The following is a 22290-nucleotide window of genomic DNA, read 5'->3' as shown; positions in this document are numbered from 1 at the left end:
ACTGAACTGAACTGAACTGAATGGTAAATAAAATGAATCCACCTGCCAATGCAAGAGATGCAGGTTCAGTACCTGGGTTGGGAAGATTCCCTGGAGAAGGAAATAGCAACCCACTCCAGTATTCTTGCCTGGGAAATCCCATGGACAGAGGAGCCTAATGGGCTTCAGTCCATGGGGCCACATAAGGGTCAGACATGACTTAGCCACTAAACAACAACAACAACAGCATATAGCTCAAACCAAAACAAATTTACTATTGAAAATGGAATATTTTTCCTATCTAAATGTTAAAAGGTATTAATATTATATTGATATTCAGACTCAGTTTTCCCTTATAAAGTGTTTAACATAAGTATCTTTCAATATATAACTCTTGGCACTGTTTGCATTAGGATAGTAAGATCTTTATGTTCATATGTTTCTCTTTTTACATGACAGTGTGTTTGTTATCAAGAGATTAGGTCCTGCCTGTGTCCAATCTCAACCCCTTTTCTGACCTCTTAGCAGGGCTCCTGGGTGGGGCTTTTCAGAGGATTCTGCCTCCAGGCTCCTTGTGTCAGAGGACTTCTCATGGTTCTGGACATGGTTTCACTGTCACCTCCCCCAGTAAGGCCTCTTAACACTACCTACAGGAATTGTCAACTGTCCTCATCTCTTACTCTTTGGCTCATCATTTGGTTCATTTTAGCACTTACCACCATTTGCAGCAATCTCGTTCACTAGTTTATGTATTGATTTTTCATCTGCTCCTTAAAGAATATGTTTGAAGAGGGCAGTGATTTTGCCTTTCTTGCTTAATACCGTATCACCAAATTTTTGAGCTCTACCCAGCCCTACAGAGGTCTCAGTAAATATTTTTGGATGAAAATAATGAATAAGTTCAACTTATTTGTGTTTTTAAAAGCAGATAGATGAGTCAGGCCCCCATTCTACTATTTAGCTGAGGTGAAACCCTTACCCTTGGCCAATCTTAACCTTTCTGTGTTTCCTATATTTAAAATGGACACAAGAATAGTGCTATTGTACTTTTTAAAAGGAACAGTATACAGTATAGTGCTTAGTATTGCACCTGGCAATAAACCTTCAAGAAGTACTATCCTTATGCTAAATAGTATTATCCTTTTGTCATTTCCTTGTGACTTTTACCCTTGACCAATAGGACATCTTATTCTGCTGTAAACAGCTATAGTTCACACATAATGTATTTTGCCAAATGTCTGTCTGGGGGTTATATATATTACTCAAAAATTACTTTTTAAATTTATATTAAGCTGTAATTCAGTTTTACTTTAGTTAGAATAGAATTATTCAATTTGATTTATATTTTGAATAAATCAAAAGCATATTAAAAATACTAGATATAGATATTTACTAATTGGTTTCATCATAGTTCTTTTTTTTCAACACCTAAGATTTTTCAACTTGAAATAAATCTCTGAGATCAGACCCATGCCAAGATAGTGGTAAATACCTTTTAACATATGGTTGTCTAGTTGTACATATTTTTAATCCTTGAGACATTCTTTGGAAGGAACTGTGAGATGGGAGATATTTTGAAGGGAAATAGAATCTTGCATTTCTACTTATATTAATCATTTCACCTCTAGATAAATAATGGAGAGGAGGTAATATATGCACAAAGACAAATCAAGTTGATGTGAATGAATAAACAAAAATGGAAGAGAAGACAAGAGGGACTTGAACACCCAGGAGATCTGTTTGGGTAAAAAGTTATTCAATTACAATGTCAAGAAGACCTATAGGATGCTGAAAGGAGAATAGACAGAGTATCAGAGGATATGAAAAACTATGTAGTTACATTTGTATCAGAGTTCCAGTTCTGTGTGAGTGTGCATCACTGCCATTAATACATTTGCAGAAAATATACATTCACTTCATCAGGAATTTATTTCCCACATTTATATGTTTTTAAAAGCCATTAGAGTCAATGATCTAACAATTTTTGACAATTAAGTTGCCTTGTAGTTTTCTCAGGGCTCTGTGCCTCCATTCTGGTGTGGTGTACACAGGGAAAATAATATTTCGTTCCTTTATTTCTAAACTTTTCATGATGCTGCCTAGAATTTGCCATCTTTTGGGCTTTGTTAGTAACTGGTTTGTTTGTTTTTTTCCCTGTATGAAGATATAAGCATCTTCCATTTTTTGTGTATTGCACTTATGTCTCTTCCCAGACTTCTTTCCCTCAGTTATTTTCATGAATCTGTGGATCACAGTTACATTTGGTACTTGGATGGAGACTCCTTTGTGGAGTGTTAGTACACCTTAGGTGAGGAAGTTCTGCTTCATCTAGCAGGCAGTAAATGTAAAGAATTCACTGGCAAGGTCACACAAAAACAGAAATTTGGGAAATTTTTGAATGCAAACATGGGGAAACATGTTCTTAACAGAATACTATTGAAAAGGAGAGATGCTGGAGATGTGCTCAGCTAAGGGCAGCAATCAGTGAAAGACAGTACCTGTGTTCAGAGACTGCAGATCTGTTGGGCCCAAAGCAGAATTTCTTATTCTCTTTACTAATATAGTAGATTCAAGAATAAGTATGAATCAGCAAGTTAGTGTGTGTGAAAAAGTTATAGGATGTCGGGTAGGAAATATAAGGTGTAGAGATATAATTAAAAATGTTCTGTTTTTAAAATCAAAAGACAGGTTTTAGGCCTTTGTCGCTGCCTATGATCTTAGCAATTTACTTAATTTTTCCAAGTTCTCTTTGTAAAATGAAGATAATAATTACTTTTATTTAATGCTTATTACATGGTAGGTACTATGCAAAGTTCTCATAATAACCTTATGAAGTCTATACTGTTCTTATTCCCATTTTACAAACGGAAAAAATGGAGACTCAGAGAGGTTAAGTGACTTTCTCTAAGATACTCCGTTAATAGGTAGCTAAGCAAAAATTCTAGCCCAGCTTTTATTTTTCATCTTTGTATTTAACTATTCTACCTTTCCCAGAGAGTTGAAGAAAAAAAAATATTTATAATTGTGTCGGAAAGGTTTTTAGAGATGAAATTCAAATTATTATTAATCTCTCCATTGTCCATATCCATATGAGTAAAAGTGGTTAGAATGCTAAAAAATAAAACACACAATTAGTAATTTCCATTATCATTTTGAATGTCATCAGTTTGCAGGGGAGAAAAATTTCTAGGGAGAAGACAAAGACTTTTTTGATTGGAATCATCCTCAGGTCAAACTGATCTCCATCTGTGCTTAGTAAAGAGAAATCATACATATTCATGGCACAGGGAAGTTCAGCATCTCTGGAGCAAAGGTTCGTCCAGCACAGAGATGATAACACTGTGCCTCTTATTCAAGGGCGGGGTTCAGCTTCTGCAGCAGTGGCAAGTGAGCCATTAGAGCACCCCGGCCCAAAAGAGATGCTGCTGCTTTCTACACACTGTGTGAAGTGCACACAAACAGAGGGAAAAGGAGACCCTGTTTTATTTCTCATCATTCTCTTTTACTCTCATGTTTGTTCACAAGGTCCTTTTCTGAATCATTATTTTGTTCAGCCCTGGGCCCAATACTGAAACCAGTTTTTATGAGAACCAGCTCAATGGCATGAAAGATAAGGTCAAGCAGACCTTAGGAGATGTATAATTCTTAGCACTTAGGAGATGTATAATTCTTGAAATAGACACTAAATTTATTGGAGTCTGTTTCTTCATCTTAATGCGAGCATAATACACTCCATCTTCACAGGTGGTTTTGAGGATTAACTGAAATGGGATATGAAAAGTATTTGGTACACAGGCCACATCTAGTAGATATTCACATTAGAAAATTGATATTTTTGACTGCTCAACATTGAATCCTTCTTTTTGTTTTGGGAAACATCTCGCATGCTTTGTCTCTACCCATGGAATCTAAAGAGAAAACTGTCCCTTTTTCCACTACCTGATAGCCAGGAGTTGGGCAGGTAACCTAATATGATGCTTCCATCTAGGATCTGGAATTGAGAGCAAGTGCTGCAAAGGCCAGGAGAAGTTGGGAGACGTCCAAGGTGTCATGGTGGTGCTCTTGGTGGGAGGAGACCACTCTTGCTAAGATTGTTTGTGTTCTTGATCTTTCTTGTGTTAAAGAAAATTGTTCTGACGCTGCTAAAAGGTTAAGGAACACTTTATCAAAGATTACTGTAATAGGAGTTAATTATGACTTCTGTGATAAGGAAGAGAGATGATGCTCAGCTCTGAGTCCAATAAGGAATAGCCTGGTATTTGCAGCCCAGGGGCAGGGTCAGAAGGTATCACTGGGTAGAAAAGTACTAGGAGGAGACACCAGTGGTAGAGAGTTTCTTGCTAAACTGACCTAATAGAATTATTGCTAAAGGCGGGCCAAGGACTTATATATTCAATATCAGGGGTGAAGAACTTTATCAGATATGAAGCGTGACAAGACATTAAGGCTGGGGGATTCTTACAAACTGGCTGAGCAGGATTCTTGCTATAACTAGACTAAACAGGCCAAAGACAGAGATTAAGGCCTACTAGAGAACAAAGCTCAGAGGAGTCTAATTAAAATTTGGTCAAGGAGAAAGCCCTTGTTACCTGCTACATTCAGTGTCCGGTTTTTAAGCCTCTTTTCAATTCTGTGCTTCTTTGATAAACTTTACGTATATCTGTTCTGTTGAAGATAGCCAATTGCTTTCCGCCAAGACTACAGATACACTGTAGTCTCTGATAGTATTACATAAGTAAACTGCAGCCCAATTAATGGGAATATTTAAGGAATCAAAAATGCATTTACTCTTGTATTTTGAAGAAAGGATTAATTGATCATACAAAAATCCATGCCATGATTTTACTTAATCATTGTTATTTTTAAATGAGCTGACGTCGGGATAATTTTGGTTTGAGTATCCATTCAATCAAATCTCTTTGCTTCATATCTTCCAGCATGTTTGAAATATATTGCTTGGGCTGATGCCTATTCTAACCCTGTGAGGAAGGTTCTCTCCTGATCATTTCCATGCGTATGGACGAGGCTCTAGAGCTAGAGTGACTGGCTCAGAGTCATATGCTTTGTTATACAAGTGAAAGTGAAAGTGAAGTTGCTCAGTCGTGTCCAACTCTTTGCGACACCGTGGACTATAGCCTACCAGGCTACTCCGTCCATGGGATTTTCCAGGCAAGAATACTGGAGTGGGTTGCCATTTCCTTCTTCAGGAGATCTTCCCGACTCAGGGATTGAATCCGGGTCTCCCGCATTGTAGGCAGAAGTACCCCCTGAGCCACCAGGGAAGTCCTAAATATGTAATTTACTATTATTCCTAAATAAACCATATTTAGCAATTATCCCACACTTTAGGCTGGAACCTTGGTAGCTTCCTCTTACTTTGAAACACAAGAAGTATGCTTTATTGCTCTCCATATTAGTGATAGTGAAAGTCGTTCAGTCGTGTCCGACTCTTTGCAACCCCATGGATTATACAGTCCATGGAATTCTCTAGGCCAGAATACTGGAGTGGGTAGCCTTTCCCTTCTCCAGAGGATCTTCCCAACCCAGGGATCAAACCCAGGTCTCCCGCATTGCAGGCAGTTTCTTTACTAGCTGAGTCACAAGGGAAGCCCATTTTGTTATAAAGCTAGGATTTAAACTCAGGTTTTCTGATGACAATCCCAAGCTCTTCTATTAATATTTTTAGTGACAAATCTAGGGCTATGCAGAATTCAAACTAAACACCTGAAATTTGATTTGATTAGGATCATCCATTCCTTTCAACTAGCTGGTTTATGGGAGCCTCTGTTACTTGAATACCATCTATGGAGGAGTAGGTCTGATGCATTACAGAGATTGTGTCTGAGCTTAGATGAGGGCCACCTAAAACTGGAGTTTGGTCATGGTCCTTGTCCCACACTATATGACTATCAGCTTAGACAAGATGAATCAGACTGGTGAAATGCTTGCTGAAGCTAATAGTTGACTGATGGCTTTCCACCCTCCTCCCCCCGAAACATTAACCCTGCCTAAGGGAATTTGCTAATGGAACTACAAATAAATGAGTGGCAGGGCAGGAATAAAACGGGGGTGTCCACAGAACCAGGCGCCACCGGGTCATTTTTCTCATCATGGCATGGCTCTGTGACAGGTGCAGGGTGAATGTGTTTTTATCTCAATAATTTCCCAGTGACATTCTGCTCCACAGAGAGAAAATGCCAGATGCACACACCCCTCCATGGTGTGCATACGAGGTGGCAAAGCCAGGTGAACAGTTTCCTAAGATTTCTGTGTCATGGTAACTCTGTTGTTTGAATTGATTCAGGATGAAATCCCTAGTGGTGCTCTTCTTAATTCCAGCTAATCACTCTCCAGCAGGAGAACCGAAGGCAGACTTGTTCCCCTGGCGGGTCTTAGATCCTTAAATGCTTGTGACTTCAAGTACTAATGAGCTAAAGGAAATCTTCCCCACACAGTTTAACCTACTGCTTCTTAAATGACAATCCTCGGGGTCTTTCCTTCACATTCAATCTCTGATAAGCTATTTTATAATTTCCTGATGACAGTTAAATTGAGTCTCCTTGTTAGCCTAGTTACCCTATTTGCTTCCAATAATTCTGCCTTAAGAAACTTCTGATGAAGAGGTTGCAGGCATGCCACCTCTAGCAATCCCTATAGGGAGAGCGGAGGGTTGGTAGTGGGAGGTGACGTGCAAAGGAGGTTGTTAGGTTTTAAAGCGAAAAGAAGGAGAACTCATTTAAAAAATAATAATAAAAAAAGCATGTCTCTAAGTGCAGGGACCATTTCCCAGGATTTTATGTGGTTAATGAAAAGTCAGACAGCAGATGACATTTACCCTGCTAAATGTTGATGATTAAGAAGGAAAAGGTTATATTTTGCTTTTTTTCCTTCTGGATCTTCTGTATGAGGGGGTCAACATGAATGCCGCACAAAAGGAATTGCTTGTTTGTGAACAACCAGGAGCCCAACTCCAGTATTGTTTCAATTGCTCTTGATGATGGTAATTACTTTGTGTCTCCCCCTGGGCATTCCCTTTTCTGAATCTGGCTGATTGAGAGCTTTGCTCCCACTTCCCAGCCTCAGATAGATAGCCAGCTCCCTCCTGGACACATGCCAGCAGCCCATAATTAAAGTGTTTTCTGGAGGGAGCGTCTCCATGTACTACCCATTGTGAATGATGTCCTTGGAGTCTGGCTATAGTAATTGAAAAGAAATGAGACCTTTCCAATTTGTCTCTCTTTCTGCAGCCCCTGCCCCACCTCTTTCCCAGGACAAAAACATTGTGAAATGCCACACAAGAATGAAGGATTCATTTCTGTGAATTTGAAAGCTGAAGCATAATACATCCCCTTCTCCCACCCCGAGGAGCGGATGTTTCAAGTGTAACCTTCCTATTACAATTATTCTTGCATGATTAAATAGAAGCTCTCCTCCTATTATGCTCTTTGTTGATAGATTAAATGTTCCAATGAGACATTAGACAGTATAATAATGAAGCATTTCTGGAACGTCAAATTATAAATTAGGTACGTCTTTGCAGATTACTTTCAGTAAGATTTGATTATGTGACTGTTAATTCTAAATAATAAACATTATCAACATTTTCACATGTATATTATCTAACTGGATATTGATAATTCTTTCATGAGGTAGTTACCACTGGTATTATAAATCTATTTTTTACCAGTAAAAAAACCTGAACTCAGAGAAGTTTAATAGCTTCCACTAGGTTCTCTAGCTAGTAAGTAGAACCGAGACATGAATCCAGATTGATTTCCAAAGTGAGGTTCTTTTCATTATATTAATATTTATAAAGTCAATATTCAGAAGGTATATTTTGATTCTTACAAAATTCTCTAAATTTTGTATCTCCAAATGCTAAGGGAATAAAATTATACAATTATAATGGTTTGCAGAAAGTAGAGTTTTGATTGAGCTGTACTCTTTCTTACCAAGTATCCCAAACACACAGAGGAAGAACAATTACATTACCTAACCCCATTCTCAACAATGCAACTTATACACAAAACTTGGAAGGAAATTAAAGAGTCTTGTTGGCTGCTGTTCCATAATGAACATGGGAAAAGAGATCAATGTTTGCTTAATGGAAACCTTAATTCAAATTTCTAATTGGGTATAATGAACAAAGGAGAAGGTCCCGAATGCTTGAGAACTGTAAACAGTGCAGTGTTCTTTTAATGATCACACACTGATTATCTTAGTGAATCTAAATTATGTGGGTCCAAATGCTGCTATGGGAGGCATAACTCCTTCACTGTGTTTCCAATAAACTGTGGGCTGTCATAATGAGTGAACGTGGGGGGGTGGGGAGGACTCTTATTAGCTGGCATCATGTTAGAGTAGCCAGACATGAGGATGATCACTGTTCAAAGAATAATAAGAAAGGAAAACCTGTGCTATGATAATGATTTAAGGAGACTGTCTTTTAAAAGTTATATATGGTGATAAGTGTAGTTAATGTTTAATTGTCTCTAGAGACTAAGCCACTGATTCTAGAGATGCTCAAGATTATTTTTAGAATCTACCCTAGGGATTATCTTCTTTAGAATTTATGTAAACTTCCTTTAACTACTTCAGCAATTGCAAATCTTTGTCCATAGGAGAAAACTTGATTTGGGGGGAAAAAAAGGTAATAATGTTTTGAATCAGAGGAAGTCTGGACCATTAAATGACTATTTTGAATCAAAGTGAAGTGTGGCAAAGTGTTGGGAGTCGTTTTCATGTGCCATGCCCACTATCTCTGAGGGCAATTCCAGAGGAGATATTCCTAAAATATTTTTAGTGTTAGAAACAGCATTGAAATAATTCCACTCCTTAAATTTTTAAAAGATAAAATTATTTTTCTCATAAAATTTATATATAGGTATACATATGCATGGACTTCCCAGGTGGCTCAGATGGTAAAGAATCTGACTGCAATGCAGGAGACCCCAGTTTGAATCCTGAGTCAGGAAGATCCTCTGGAGAAGGGAATGGCAATCCACTCCAGTATTTTTGCCTGGAGAATTCCATGGACAGAGAGAAGTGCCTGGAGGGCTACAGTCCATGAGGTCACAGCAAGTTGGCCACAGCTAAGCACCTTTCACACACATATTTGTATGTAAATGAATATATATATATATGTATATACACACACATATGTAAAATATTTATATGCAGAGGTGTTTTTTGGTAGAAAATTTACAAAATGTAGGTATATAGAAAGAGAAACACAATCACTGCGATTACTGAGTAGCCACCACCCACCTATGGGTGCTTACTCGCTGTTCTGAGTCTCGTCACAGACACACATGTGTACATTAGAGAGGGTATAGAATACAGTGGTTACAAGTTTAGGTGGGAAAACTGGGAGGCTTAAGTTTAAACCCCAACTCTGCAGTTTCCTAGCTCTGTGATTTTTGGCCATTATCCAAAAATCTCCCATCCTTCTTTTTCTCACCTAATGAATACACTTGAGTTGTGCTAAATTTACTGGGTTATTATTACCCATTTACTTTTTATGAATTTATTCATTCATTTAAAAAAGTATTTATGGAGCACCTATTATGTACCTGACTCTGTTTTAAGTACTGGAAACAGAAGTGAAGTGAATTCAATAGGTGTCCTGGGCCTCAAGGAATGTACTAGAAAGGAGATATAGAAAAAAATCTTATAGATAAGTTAAATATGTAATATGGAAGGTGCTTGCATCTGTCTCTGAGCTTGAATTCTCACAGGCTAATGCCAAAAGGAGCAGATAATGCCTGTACACATAGTGGCTTACATTACAGGAGAATGGTGAGTTTAGGGAATCCTCATCTTTTATAATGGACAGGAGATCTGCCTGAACTTTGCCCTGAGGAGAGAGCATTATTATGTTTATTATACAGGACAGTTAATAAACCTGCCTTTTACTGTCTCCATTTTCTAAGGCTGTTCACTCTACAGATGTACTTGAAAAGCAGTCTAGAATAAAGGAAGTCATTGCCTTTGCAACTGACAAGATGTGAAGAGTTCCAAGAGACTAGTGGTGAATAATCTCACAACACTTGTCAGAAATGCAGATTCTTAAACCTCATTTAGACCTGCTGAATCTGAGACTCTGGGAGGGCAACTGAGCAATTTTTGTTTTAGCAGGTGGTCTTGATGCAGCTAAAGTTGGAGATCCACTCTATAGGGAGAGAACTGAAGATTGACTGGGAAATTTGGGTGGAAGTGGATGTGGATCAGTGGGGCTGTATCCTAGGGCAGTGTGTGTAGTAGACAAACAGGATGTGCCTGGGGCTGGTTGTCAGGGTAATAATACTTCCAAGTGGAGGATAGAGGGGAGGACCTGGAGAGACAGTATCAATATGCATGAATTGATCTAGAAATCAGGTTCTGCCATTACTTCTCCCATGTAAAGCTGAACAAATAATTCAGTTTTAAAGACTTTTTTAAACCTGAAAAAGAATCTGAAGATCCCATAGTCTAGGATTTCAAATAGGGATTTTTCCCTTGTGACAACTCTAATCTCCTGAAACACAGGCTTTGGAGACATTTGCGGGTATCCTCCAGGGGTGAGGAATGGGACTTGGGGATAATTTCACAGCTGACATCACTAATCTGTCCAAAGACTGTAATTTTCTTTTGGATGAAAGAAGACAAGTTATCTATCCTTTGATATTTGCCAGTCTTATGTTCTCCATGTTTTTATCAGGGACCACCCAGGTGCTAACTTTCTTTCACAAGTTTAATTTATGTTACAATTTTGCATTGTTTGGGTGAATCATCATTGAGGTGACTGAAAAAGTGTAGGGCATTTGGATCCTCAGGCTGTGACTTTGTACTAAAATCCAGTCCACATTAATGACTTCTGAGGCAAACGTCTTTGTCTTTCTTTGAAGTGTTACTTGTTCCAAAACCAAATGAAATTTTTTTTTTTTTTTTGGTGTACCTGCAAACAGCAACAACTAGAGAGAGGGAGAGAAATTACATTTTGAAGTAGTTTCTTGGAAATCAGTTCAAAGGTTTTAGCAGTATATTTGGATATAGTGTTAACCACCGGGTGAGTGCTCAAAAACAACTTTGGAACTCTTAGAATCTTGTCTATTTTTACATTTTAAAATTAAACCTTTTTAGTCAGCCAAGAACATTGAAAAAAAAATTGATTTGAATTGAAGCAATTTCTTTCAGGTGAATCTTTAATTTTAAATGCGACTAATTCTTCAAAATGGAATTAAACATCATTAGTGGGTAATGGTTTTGATTTGTTTCCAAGAAAAAATAATTCATAGCTGCAGATTTGTTATAGCGCTAATTAGTTATTACACTAGCAAGCACAATATTCAAAAAGATGAGAAAATACAAAACATTACTAGCAGTAGTAGTAGTAGTAGTAATTGTTCAGTTACTAAGTTGTGTCCGACTCTGTGCAACTCCATGGACTGCAGCACACCCGGCTCCTGTGTCCTCCAGGAGATAGTCTGGAGTTTGCTCAAATTCATATGAATCATTGAGTTGGTGATGCTATCTGTCTCCTCCTCTGCTGCCCCCTTCTCATTTTGCCTTCAATCTTTCCCAGAATCAGGGTGTTTTACAGTGAGTCAGCTCTTCACATCAGGTGGTCAAAGTATAGTGGGGACAAGAAAGAGGCAAGACTAAATAGGAGAGAGGAAAGAGGAAGGAAAAGGCATAAATAAGGAGAGAAAAGAAAGAGTGAAAATAAGAGAGAGACAGACAGACATACAAAGATAGGAGGAAGAATATGTAAAGGGTGGTTGTCAGCCTCTGCTTCCTCTACCGAACCCTTGCTAAAATTGTGTCATTTCCAAGGAATGAAGCAGCTACTTTTCAGTTTTAAGCTAATGCTTTCCCAGAAAATGTTTTCTTTGCTCCCTAAATTATTGATTGGGCTATTAAGGATCTAAAATGAAAATTTAATTTATTGTTAGCCTTCCCAAAGTGTGACCTCCTGGAACACACTGATTGAGTTGCTACTCTGCTGTCTGACTAATTGAAGAGGGAGGATGGAAGTACATGAGAGCAGAAAGCAAATTCCTTTGGGCAATTGCGGTGGACCCTCCTCAGGGGCCATTCTGCAGGCTGGGCTTTGTGGGGGTATAAGACCAATAAGAGGCTGAAAATTGTTCTATACTATCCTTACTGAGGCGTATAGGATCTTCCTGCCAGTCCTCAGTTAGCAGAGTTGAAACTGTCACTGGACTCTGTTTAGAGGTCAAGAGCACCTACCCCCACCCATCTGTCACACCTGACAGCTGAGGTTGGTGACCCAGAAGCTGAGGGTATTGAGTCATCAGCCCCTGTTAGGGCATGGGAAAGTTCTGAGAGTCTTTCAGAACTTTCTGAAGGTGCAGTGGAATAGCTGTGGAAAGAGCAGTATTTGGCATCATAAGACCCTGGACTTCAGTCTTTTAGAGAAAAGATTAGTGACACAACCTTGGAAAAGGCAGTGTTTCTGTTACTCAGTGTTCTCATCTGTAAAATGGAGATGATGATAAAACAGGAAGGCCTGTGGAGAAAATATGTGGAGAAAAAGATGTAATGTAATTAAAGTTTAACACCATGCATGGGAAGCATCTTCAGTTTTTACTGTCATTGTATTTGCAGTTACATTCATGTTGTCCATTGTCAGAAACAGGAAGATAAGGGCCAGATTGGGGTTTTAGTTCATTAGATCAGGAGCAAGTCAAAAGATCTGTGAGCAGGGAAGTATTCAAGGAAAGAAATCAGCCAGATCTTGGGAGAAAGATGGGCAAAGTATGGAGATCAAAACTTAAGTGATCACTTAACTAGTGCATTACCAATACTAGTACCTATTATTTGCTGCTTATTTGCCAAGTGCTACTCTCTTTCTCTTGTATTATGCTATTGTTTCTAATCCTCATATCTGTTCTATGGAAGAAGAGAGTATTATTTTCCTGTTTTAACTAGTGAGGAACAAAAAGCTCAGCACACTTACATAGCAACTAAGAACCCAAGTTCCTATCCCAAGGTCTGTAATCTTGCCATTGCACGACACTTCAGATTAGTGCTCTCTGGGCCACTGGAAATATCTGTAGGTTCTGGTTTTTCTTTTCTGCTTTTTTCCTTTTATACAGTAATGGCTAGGATTTTGGGCCCCAGAGAAAAATTCAGAGCTCTGCTCCTCACCCATATCTTTCTGTTCTCATCTCCCTTTAATTTCCTGGCTCCAATTTTATTTTGTGTTGTTGTTAGATCTTATTGTACCTCTGGTTTTATTATGAATAAAATATCTCAGAGTAAAGTATATGTCAGTTTGATATTGCATGTAATAAATAAGTCAGCCCCCCACAACAACCATTTGTTATTTCTCATAGTCTGAGGGTTGGTTGGTGTAGGCTAGGTTTAGCTGCAGGTGGCTATGCTTCAAATACCACATTCTCATTCTAGGACCATCAGGCCAGCACCAGTATGGTCTTGGCATGCAAATGGCAGAGGTGCAAGAGAGCATGTAGAAGCACACAAGTCTTCTTAAAGCTTAAATTCAGTACCGGCACACCTCACTTCTACCTCATTCCTTTGGTCAAAGCACATTACATGGCTGAGCCGTGAGTAAAGAAGTAGCGAGTGGTCTCACAATGGAGGACACTACTGTGTACATTTGTATATTTCAAAATGCTGTGTGTGTGCTAAGTCGCTTCATTCCTGTCTGACACTTTGTGACCCTATGGACTGCAGCCCACCAGGCTCCTCTGTCCATGGGATTCTCCAGGCAAGGATACCGGAGTGGGTTGCCATGCCCTCCTCACGGGATCTTCCTGACCCAGGAAATGAACCCGAATCTCCTGCAACTCCTGCATTGCAGATAGGTTCTTTACCACTCAGCCACCCAGGAAGCCCATATTTCCAAAATATATATTTCCTACTTATATATACCCAAAAGTATAATTAATTTATTTCCAAAGGATATGGAAATAAGGATGGGATGGGAATTGGGTCCATTTTTACAATTTATCACAGAAATCTGTCAACCAAGCAACCGTTTTGCAACTTACTGTTGCCTGTTGATTTCTCATCCTTTATCTGACTCTGACTTGAGGGTTATCTCTCTTTCAAGACTTGATGACAACCATGGATTTCAGATGTCTTCCTTGGAGTAGTTGACACTGAGTGTTACTCTTTCTTGGCTCTCTCTCCACCCCATGAAATTGTAAACTCCAGAGCAGAAGCAGGGTATTTATACTCCTGCATCACCAAACAGGACACATTTGTGAAGTAACAGAGATTTTTCTCTTTGAGTCCCCAAACATCTTTTTAAAAAGTCTCTATTTTCTTTAATACATTTAGGGACAACCCAAGTGGACAATTCATACTGTAATCTGATATTCTTGTGTTTTAAATGGTATTATATCTCTGTATTGCTTTTCTTAGTATTACTGTATTTTCACTGAAACTTTGTAAGACACAATACCTTTTGTTCAATAATGTAGAATCACAAGAAAGAAATATGCTGATTGAGTAATTGGGTGTGAATCCTGATTATTGTGTAGAATGGATGCTCAAACATGACACTAGAGGACCACATGAATAAAATTCTCTGTTTTTTGGTTCTGCAAAATTCTATCCTTCCAAGGATGGAATCTGAAACTTTTTGACCAAGTTCTTGGGAGGGGTTATAACATGCCATTTAAATCACTGTTAACCTCTGAGCCTCTCATTTGTTGAATTTTGTACTCTCCTTCCTTTCCAACAACATTCTTACCACACAAACCTCTTTCCCTCTTAAATGCCAAGTTACTCCATGCTTTAGATCTTCGCACCACCTCATTCCCACTGCCTGAAATGTTCTTTCTTCAGCCATCTGTCCTTCACCTGGCTAAATTCCTGCATATGGTTCAAGATTCAATTAGCTCCTAACTTATTTGAGAAGGTGACTTGACTTCAGAGTTGTGGTTATCCAGTCTGTTACCTTGTCCTAACACTCTCCATCTTTCTTCTGAGAACATTTCACATTTCTAGTGAGTGAATGAATAATTGTATAGTTTTTGTTTCATGTCTGTTTTCCTCTCTAGTCTCTCAGCTCCTTGAGGATAAGAACCATTTCTTTTTTTTTTAATTAATTTATTTTTTATTGAAGGATAATTGCTTTACAGAATTTTGTTGTTTTCTGTTAAACCTCAACATGAATTAGCCATAGGTATACATATATCCTCTCCCTTTTGAATCTCCCTCCCACCTCCCTCTCCACCCCACCCCTGTAGGTTGATACAGAGCCTCTATTTGAGTTTCCTGAGCCATACAGCAAATTCCTGTTGGCTACGTATTTTACATATGGTAATGTAAGTTTCCATGTTACTCTTTCCATACATCTCACCCTCTCCTCCCCTCTCGCATGTCCATAAGTCTATTCTCTATGTCATATCCTTTGCAACCACAGCTGTTAACCTGTAGCCTTTGGCACAGAATCATTGTTTTGTTACTTGTTAAACAAATGAATGAACAAATGAAACTTTACAGAGACATAAATGTTCAAATTTGGAAGAGACTCTCGAAACAGCTGACATCTTATGAGTTCCACAATAGCCCTCCCGGTCACTGATTGCCTCTGCTTAAACTCTTCTCCCAGTTGGAAACTTATTCTTCTTGAGGCTGACAAATTCCATCTTTCTAATAGTTATAAAATTTCTATGCCCTTTAAACTAAAGTTTGTCATTCCATAACTCATTCATTGATTTTATGTCTTGCCCTTGAAATTTTATAAAACAATCCTAATCTATTTTATTTGGCAATATTTTGAAATTTTAAAACAGTTATTGTAACTCCCAAGCAGTCTTTACTGAATACCCACTGTTTGATATTCACACTTTATTACCATTATCTCATGTAATTCTCAACACAGTCCCCATTTTACAGACAAATTTAAACAATTAGCCAACAGCATGGAGCTCGTAAGTGGTAGCATCTAGATTTAAAACCAGGGACCATAATTTGTATAACCTAGATATTCTTTTATGTCCAGAGGACTAATATAGATAATACATTCAACAAATATGAAAGGCTCTACAAAACTTAACATACTAGGTAGTTGTTCCTTTCTTACTTTTTAACTTATATTCTTTGGTATAGTTTTACAGAATTCTTTTGTCTGTACTTCCTTAGTGTTGGTGATCTTTGATTCCTTTCTGCATTCACCTAATGGGCAACTATGTGTGTATGTATATGTATATACATACATATATATATATATGTATATATATGTGTATATATATGTGTATATATATGTATATATATATATGTATATATATATATATATATATATACACACACACACATATATGTATATGATGTTTCTTACCAACAGTAGAATGTTTGGCCTGGAGATGACACTAGTTACTGGCTGCACCCAGTCATAATCCTGGATGGAAGTTATGTACCTGGCCAAAGTGTACAATCTTATCATGTGTGCTGACACTGAGGGATTAAGAAATATTTGGTTTATATTCGATAACTTCTGTAAGACTAAGATATATCTTAGGGAAAATTTGATTGTATTAAATAGAAACCTATTCAATATAGCTCAAGTAAAATGAAAATTTATTACAGTGAATCAGGGAATTTAATGGAATCCAAGGATTAAAGTACAGTAACTATGTACTTCAAAACACTGAAATATATAAACTATAGATATCCATAATTATCATAAACTATGAATGTTGAAAACTGGAAGTCTTCCAAGGATGAGCTAGAAATTCTGTTACTTTCTGTCTTTAGGAACAAACAGTCTCCCATCTCTGTTTTCTTGCACATTTGAATCATTCTTTTTTTTTCCTGTGCAAACTAACTTTCTCTGTTTATTTCTTAGCACATGTGTCCTTAAAGTAGATCATCCCAGAATGGGAGATGGAACTCTTGAGTGTTTGTCTTTCCAGTTTCAGGGTCTGCATCTGGCTAACTCAGACTTTCTCGGATCCTTGTGTCAGTATCTTTCCATAACCCAGTTAATAATGACTATCTTCAAGAGCAAACATGATGTCAGATGGTAGCTAGTAGTCCTGTCTCTAGGGAGCATAGGGGAGGATTTGATGGGCATCTTTATCACATTAGCCTTTTCTAGCATCAGCTTAAATGACCAATAATTTATAGTTCCTGAAAAAAGAAGTTAGTCATCATCTACCCAAATAATATAGAACATTAGGCAGCCTTAGTGTTCTTCTTTTGGTTTTGCCTTTTCCAGCTGATTTCTGCAATTCTCCCTTATCATTGTATCTCTTAACTATTAAGACTTAAATCTCATCTAAATTTAACTTTCTCTCCCCCAACCACTCCATATAGTCTCATCTACTAATTAACTGATAATTAAACAAATGAATATTGAGTGGATATTATGTAGAGAGTATGCTTCATGTTGGATATGACTACAAAGGACTGCCCTCAAATTGCTTACACTCAAGTACTGACAGGTTTGTGTAAACTGAGATCCTAAAATCATGTTTCTGTGGGCAACAGATGATAGGCATCTGAGTATGGACAGACAAGAACTGACATTTACAGAAATTCACTGTGTACCATCCACCATGTGCTGGGCCTTCTATAAATAATTTCTCATAAATCCTTACATTACACCAACACAGATCAACATCATCATTATAATTTAAAGAAAATCAAGATTTTACATTCCACAGTCTATTTTTATTCTTAGGTCAAGCTCCCTCTAAGAATGAGGTGGTGATATTGGCCAGAGTTGATTAAATTGGATTAAGTCTTTGACTCTGTTCATTCTTCTTGGCTTGTAGCACTGGTTTTACAATCTTTCTTCTAAATCATTTTATGAGAAAATTTGCTTCTCATAGTCAATAAATAACTGAGTGGTTTTTGATTTGGGTTCTTTGTTATTATTATATTTATGTTCAAATCCGAGTAAAGCTTCATGATAAGATGAAAAGGCCAAATGAGTGTGTTGATCATTGAAGCTGAAAAGTGATGATTTCTGACACTGGCATGATGGGAAATAAATCCTTATCAGAAACTGAGTTAACAATTGACCAGGTTGTCCCTGTATGAATGCCTGTCTTTATGAGGAAGCTGACCCTTAGGAAGGATGTAAGACCTGGTTGCACTGTTTTATCTTAGAGTTGATAATTGTCTTTTCTATTTCAGAGGCTCATCCAGCAGTTTATTAAATGGTGCCCTCATGGCCTCAAAGAACTCTGTCTTCTATGAATTACCATCTCATTCTGGGTAAATTGCTTAAGTCCTGGTGGAATACTGAAAACTGTAAAATTCTTGACTTTTTCTGCTCTAAAAGGTATTCACTAACAATCAATAAATTAAGGAGAGGCACAGTGGGATGGTGGAAAAAACGCAGAGCAAGGCAGATCTGGATTTTAATCCTGGCTCTTCAACTTAGTAATTATGTAGACATGGGTAAGTTATTTAACCTCATTGCTAGTCAAGTTCCAGATCTGGATTAAAGAGAATAATAGAATCTATCTCAGACACATGTTGTAGGGCTTAAATGAGATAAAGCATGTAGAAAATATTCAACGCAATTGTGCAACTGTAATGTATTTATACAAGCCTGCCATGAATAACCGTGTAAACTGGGAACTGTATGACTCTAAGAAGTGCCATTCACATGTGGTCAGTACTGTGTAGTGGTCACCTTTTAGAACCATGGTCTAAAGGATGGAAGCATACTGAAGGACTGAGCATACTGCCCAGTGCAAAGGAAGTATGTTTTAAAAAGCAGCCATTACTATTTCCGCTATGGAATTTTCCTACCTGGTTCTCTCTCTTGACATCTTACTTTTGGATTATTGGTTCTACTGAGCAACCTGCCTAACATCAGTTTTTTTGCTCTGGCTGGACATATATTAGTTGTGTGTCAGTTACTCAGGCATATCTGACTTTTTGCAACCCCCTGGACTATAGCCCACCAGGTTCCTCTGTCAATGGAATTCTCCAGGCAAGAATACTGGAGTGGCTTGCCATTTTCTTCTCCACTGGCTAGACATAGCTTCTTCAATAACCCACTTCAATTTTGGACACAGCAGACTGTGACCTTGAATCTTGGAGTACTTTTCCCCATCCTAGAGGTAGAAATTAGCTTTTCTGATTGACTAGAAGGTGGAATCAGAGACCATGAGTAACATGAGCTGGGTTTAGACAAGACAGAGGGCCTGCTTTTGTGAGTGACGGTGGTAGCTTCCTACTGTTGGCACTTGAACTTAAAAATTGTGGTTGTTTTCTTGAACTTATATTTCATTATCACAGTAGCACAAAAAGGCCTTTAAAACTGGTGACAAAAAGGGTTAAGGATCAATAGAACTCTGTGAGTAGAAATTTGGCACTTTTTTAGAGAGTATCTGTGGGAGGCAAAATTTGTAATTGGGTCATCAGGCATTAATACAAATTTATGAATGCTGAACCTTCAGTTCAGTCGCTCAGTCGTGTCCGACTTTTTGTGACCCCATGAACCACAGCACGCCAGGCCTCCCTGTCCATCACCAACTCCCGGAGTCTACCAAACCCATGTCCATTGAGTCGGTGATGCCATCCAGCCATCTCATCCTCTGTTGTCCACTTCTCCTCCTGCCCCCAATCCTTCCCAGCATTAGGATCTTTTCCAACGACTCAACTCTTCGCATGAGGTGGCCAAAGTATTGGAGTTTGAGCTTCAACATCAGTCCTTCCAATGAACACCCAGGACTGATCTCCTTTGGTATGGACTGGATGGATCTTCTTGCAGTCCAAGGGACTCTCAAGAGTCTTCTCCAACACCACAGTTCAAAAGCATCAATTCTTCAGCGCTCAGCTTTCTTCACCGTCCAACTCTCACATCCATACATGACTACTGGAAAAACCATAGACTTGACTAGACGGACCTTTGTTGGCGGAGTAATGTCTCTGCTTTTCAATATGCTATCTAGGTAGGTCATAACCTTCCTTCCAAGGAGTAAGCGTCTTTTAATTTCATGGCTGCAATCACCATCACCAGTGATTTTGGAGCCCCCCAAAATAAAGTCTGACACTGTTTCCAATGTTTCCCCATCTATTTCCCATGAAGTGATGGGACTGGATGCCATGATCTTAGTTTTCTGAATGTTGAGCTTTAAGCCAACTTTTTCACTCTCCTCTTTCACTTTCATCAAGAGGCTCTTTAGTTCTTCTTCACCTTCTGCCATAAGGATGGTGTCATCTGCATATCTGAGGTTATTGATATTTCTCCCGGCAATCTTGATTCTAGCTTGTGTTTCTTCCAGCCCAGCATTTCTCATGATGTACTCTGCATATAAGTTAAATAAGCAGGGTGACAATATACAGTCTTGCTGTACTCCTTTTCCTTTTTGGAACCAGTCTGTTGTTCCATGTCCAGTTCCAACTGTTGTTTCTTGACCTGCATACAGGTTTCTCAAGAGGCAGGTCAGATGGTCTGGTATTCCCATCTCTTTCAGAATTTTCCACAGTTTATTTTGATCCACACAGTCAAAGGCTTTGGCATAGTCAATAAAGCAGAAATAGATGTTTTTCTGGAACTCTCTTGCTTTTTTGATGATCCAGCAGATGTTGGCAATTTGATCTCTGGTTCCTCTGCCTTTTTTTCTAAAACCAGCTTGAACATCTTAGGTGCAACCAAACTCCATTGTTAACTGGAGGAAAAGCAGTTTATGCATCTTAAAATGCGTTGATTTTGCATAACTTGGAATCATATTCCTATTTTTAACACGCTGACTACAAAGTAATGTCTTAATCAAATTGGTGCTATTTGCTCCATTCCCTTGGAAGTGCATCAGGAAAGAAAAGAGAAGAGAAAAATGAGAAATTAATACTCCCTTGGGAATCATAAGAAGGCCTGTTTTTTATTCTTCCTATATAAGTGAATTTATTTGAAACAAATATTTTGTAGGTTGAAATTTGCATTGCTTAAGAGAAGGAAAGTGGGTATGTGATGGGTGAAATAAAGTATGGGATAAAGGAGGAAGCAATTAATATTTGTGAGGTCTACTCTGATCCAAATTCCTTCCATATTTGTTTATCCTCATGATATCTCCATGAGGCTAGGGTTATTGTTTTTGTTTAACAATGAGAAAAACCAGGTTCAGAGAAGATAATTTGCTCAATAGCACATCATCTTTCATATTGGCAGAGTTTGGGTTCTAACCCGTATTTGTTGACTCCAAATCAGTTCTCTTTTCTTTAGACCAGGTCAGCAAACATTTTGGGGAAAGGACTATAGTGAATAGGTTTTGTGGCCATATGGTTTCTGTTGCAACCATACAACATGCTTATGTAGTGCAAAACCAACCGTTGACAATTTGTCAACATGTGAACACTGCTGTGTTGCAATAAAGCTTTATTTATAAAAATAGGCATTAAGTGGGATTTAGTCTGCAAGCCTAGTTCGCCAAGCCCTGCAAGCATCAGAATAAAAATCAAATCAACAACCCCCCAAGCCAAAAGAACAGAAAAGAGCTAAGTGAAGGTAAAGCTTGGAGGGAGACACTTTGTAAAGGGCATCATAAAATATATATAGTTTTCCGCATATATTGAGAGGAAAGGCCATTCCATATACACTGTGTCAGTTGTTTGTGTCAGTCTCTGGAAGGCAAGCAAACTCTTCCTCAAATATATGCATGATTAGAATTTCAAATATCGCATCTTATTTAACCACAGAAGACCAGGTCAGAGTATTTCCTGACATGCACAAACTGACTTGTACAGTTCCTCTCCAGCTGGGTGGCTCATTCCTTCTTTTCATGTCATTGACTAAATGTTAATGTAATCCTTAAATTCTGTTATATAAACAGGTCATCATGTTGTTGAAAGTGAAAGTGTTATTCACTCAGTCATGTCTGAATTTTTGCAACCCCATGGACTATAGCCCACCAGGATCCTCTGTCCATGGAATTCTCCAGGCAAGACTACTGAAATGGGTAGCCATTCCCTTCTCCAGTGAATCTTCCTGACCCTGGGATCAAACCCCGGTCTCCTGCACTGCAGGCAGATTCTTTACCATCTCAACCTCCAGTGAAGCCCTTATATTGTTGAAACAATTCTTCTAGTATCATAAATCCAGACAGATAAAATTGACTTTTAAGGTAAAATTGTAATATTATTTTCTGTACTGAAGATACCAGGGATAAAACACCTATAAAAAATATTTCTTTGACATTTCTTTATTAGCTTTACATGCTAAACAGATTGAGATGGAGGGTCAAAACAAGATGCTAACTAAAATTTGGTGAAAAAATATTTCTTTACACACATCAATGTAAGTATATGAGATATACGAAAAGAACAACTTCTTAACTCTCACTGAATTCCATAGGAAATCACCAACTTAGTCCC

General features: G+C 38.2%; 1 protein-coding gene across 9 annotated transcripts in view; it reads left to right on the top strand.

Moving 5' to 3' along the window:
- LOC145546416 (uncharacterized) overlaps positions 1–22290 on the top strand; it is a 452418-nt gene that overhangs the window by 148669 nt on the left and 281459 nt on the right. For 2 of the 9 annotated variants that reach the window (XR_014082911.1, XM_081593184.1), the window contains exon 3: positions 18100–18180. The exons of 6 other annotated variants lie outside the window; for them this stretch is intronic. Coding sequence is in view for 1 of the 3 variants with exons in the window: in XM_081593184.1 (XP_081449310.1) it covers positions 18100–18180 (81 nt within the window). In the remaining 2 variants the exon portion in view is untranslated. Of the gene's footprint in view, positions 1–13392; positions 14251–18099; positions 18181–22290 lie in introns of those variants that run through there. One more of the 9 variants, XR_014082918.1, reaches the window with a different exon arrangement.

Source organism: Giraffa tippelskirchi, chromosome 1, assembly GCF_054371585.1.
Source record: "Giraffa tippelskirchi isolate mGirTip1 chromosome 1, T2T-mGirTip1v1.2.pri, whole genome shotgun sequence".
Lineage (NCBI taxonomy): Eukaryota > Metazoa > Chordata > Mammalia > Artiodactyla > Giraffidae > Giraffa > Giraffa tippelskirchi.
This window is presented reverse-complemented; position numbering and strand designations above follow the sequence as displayed.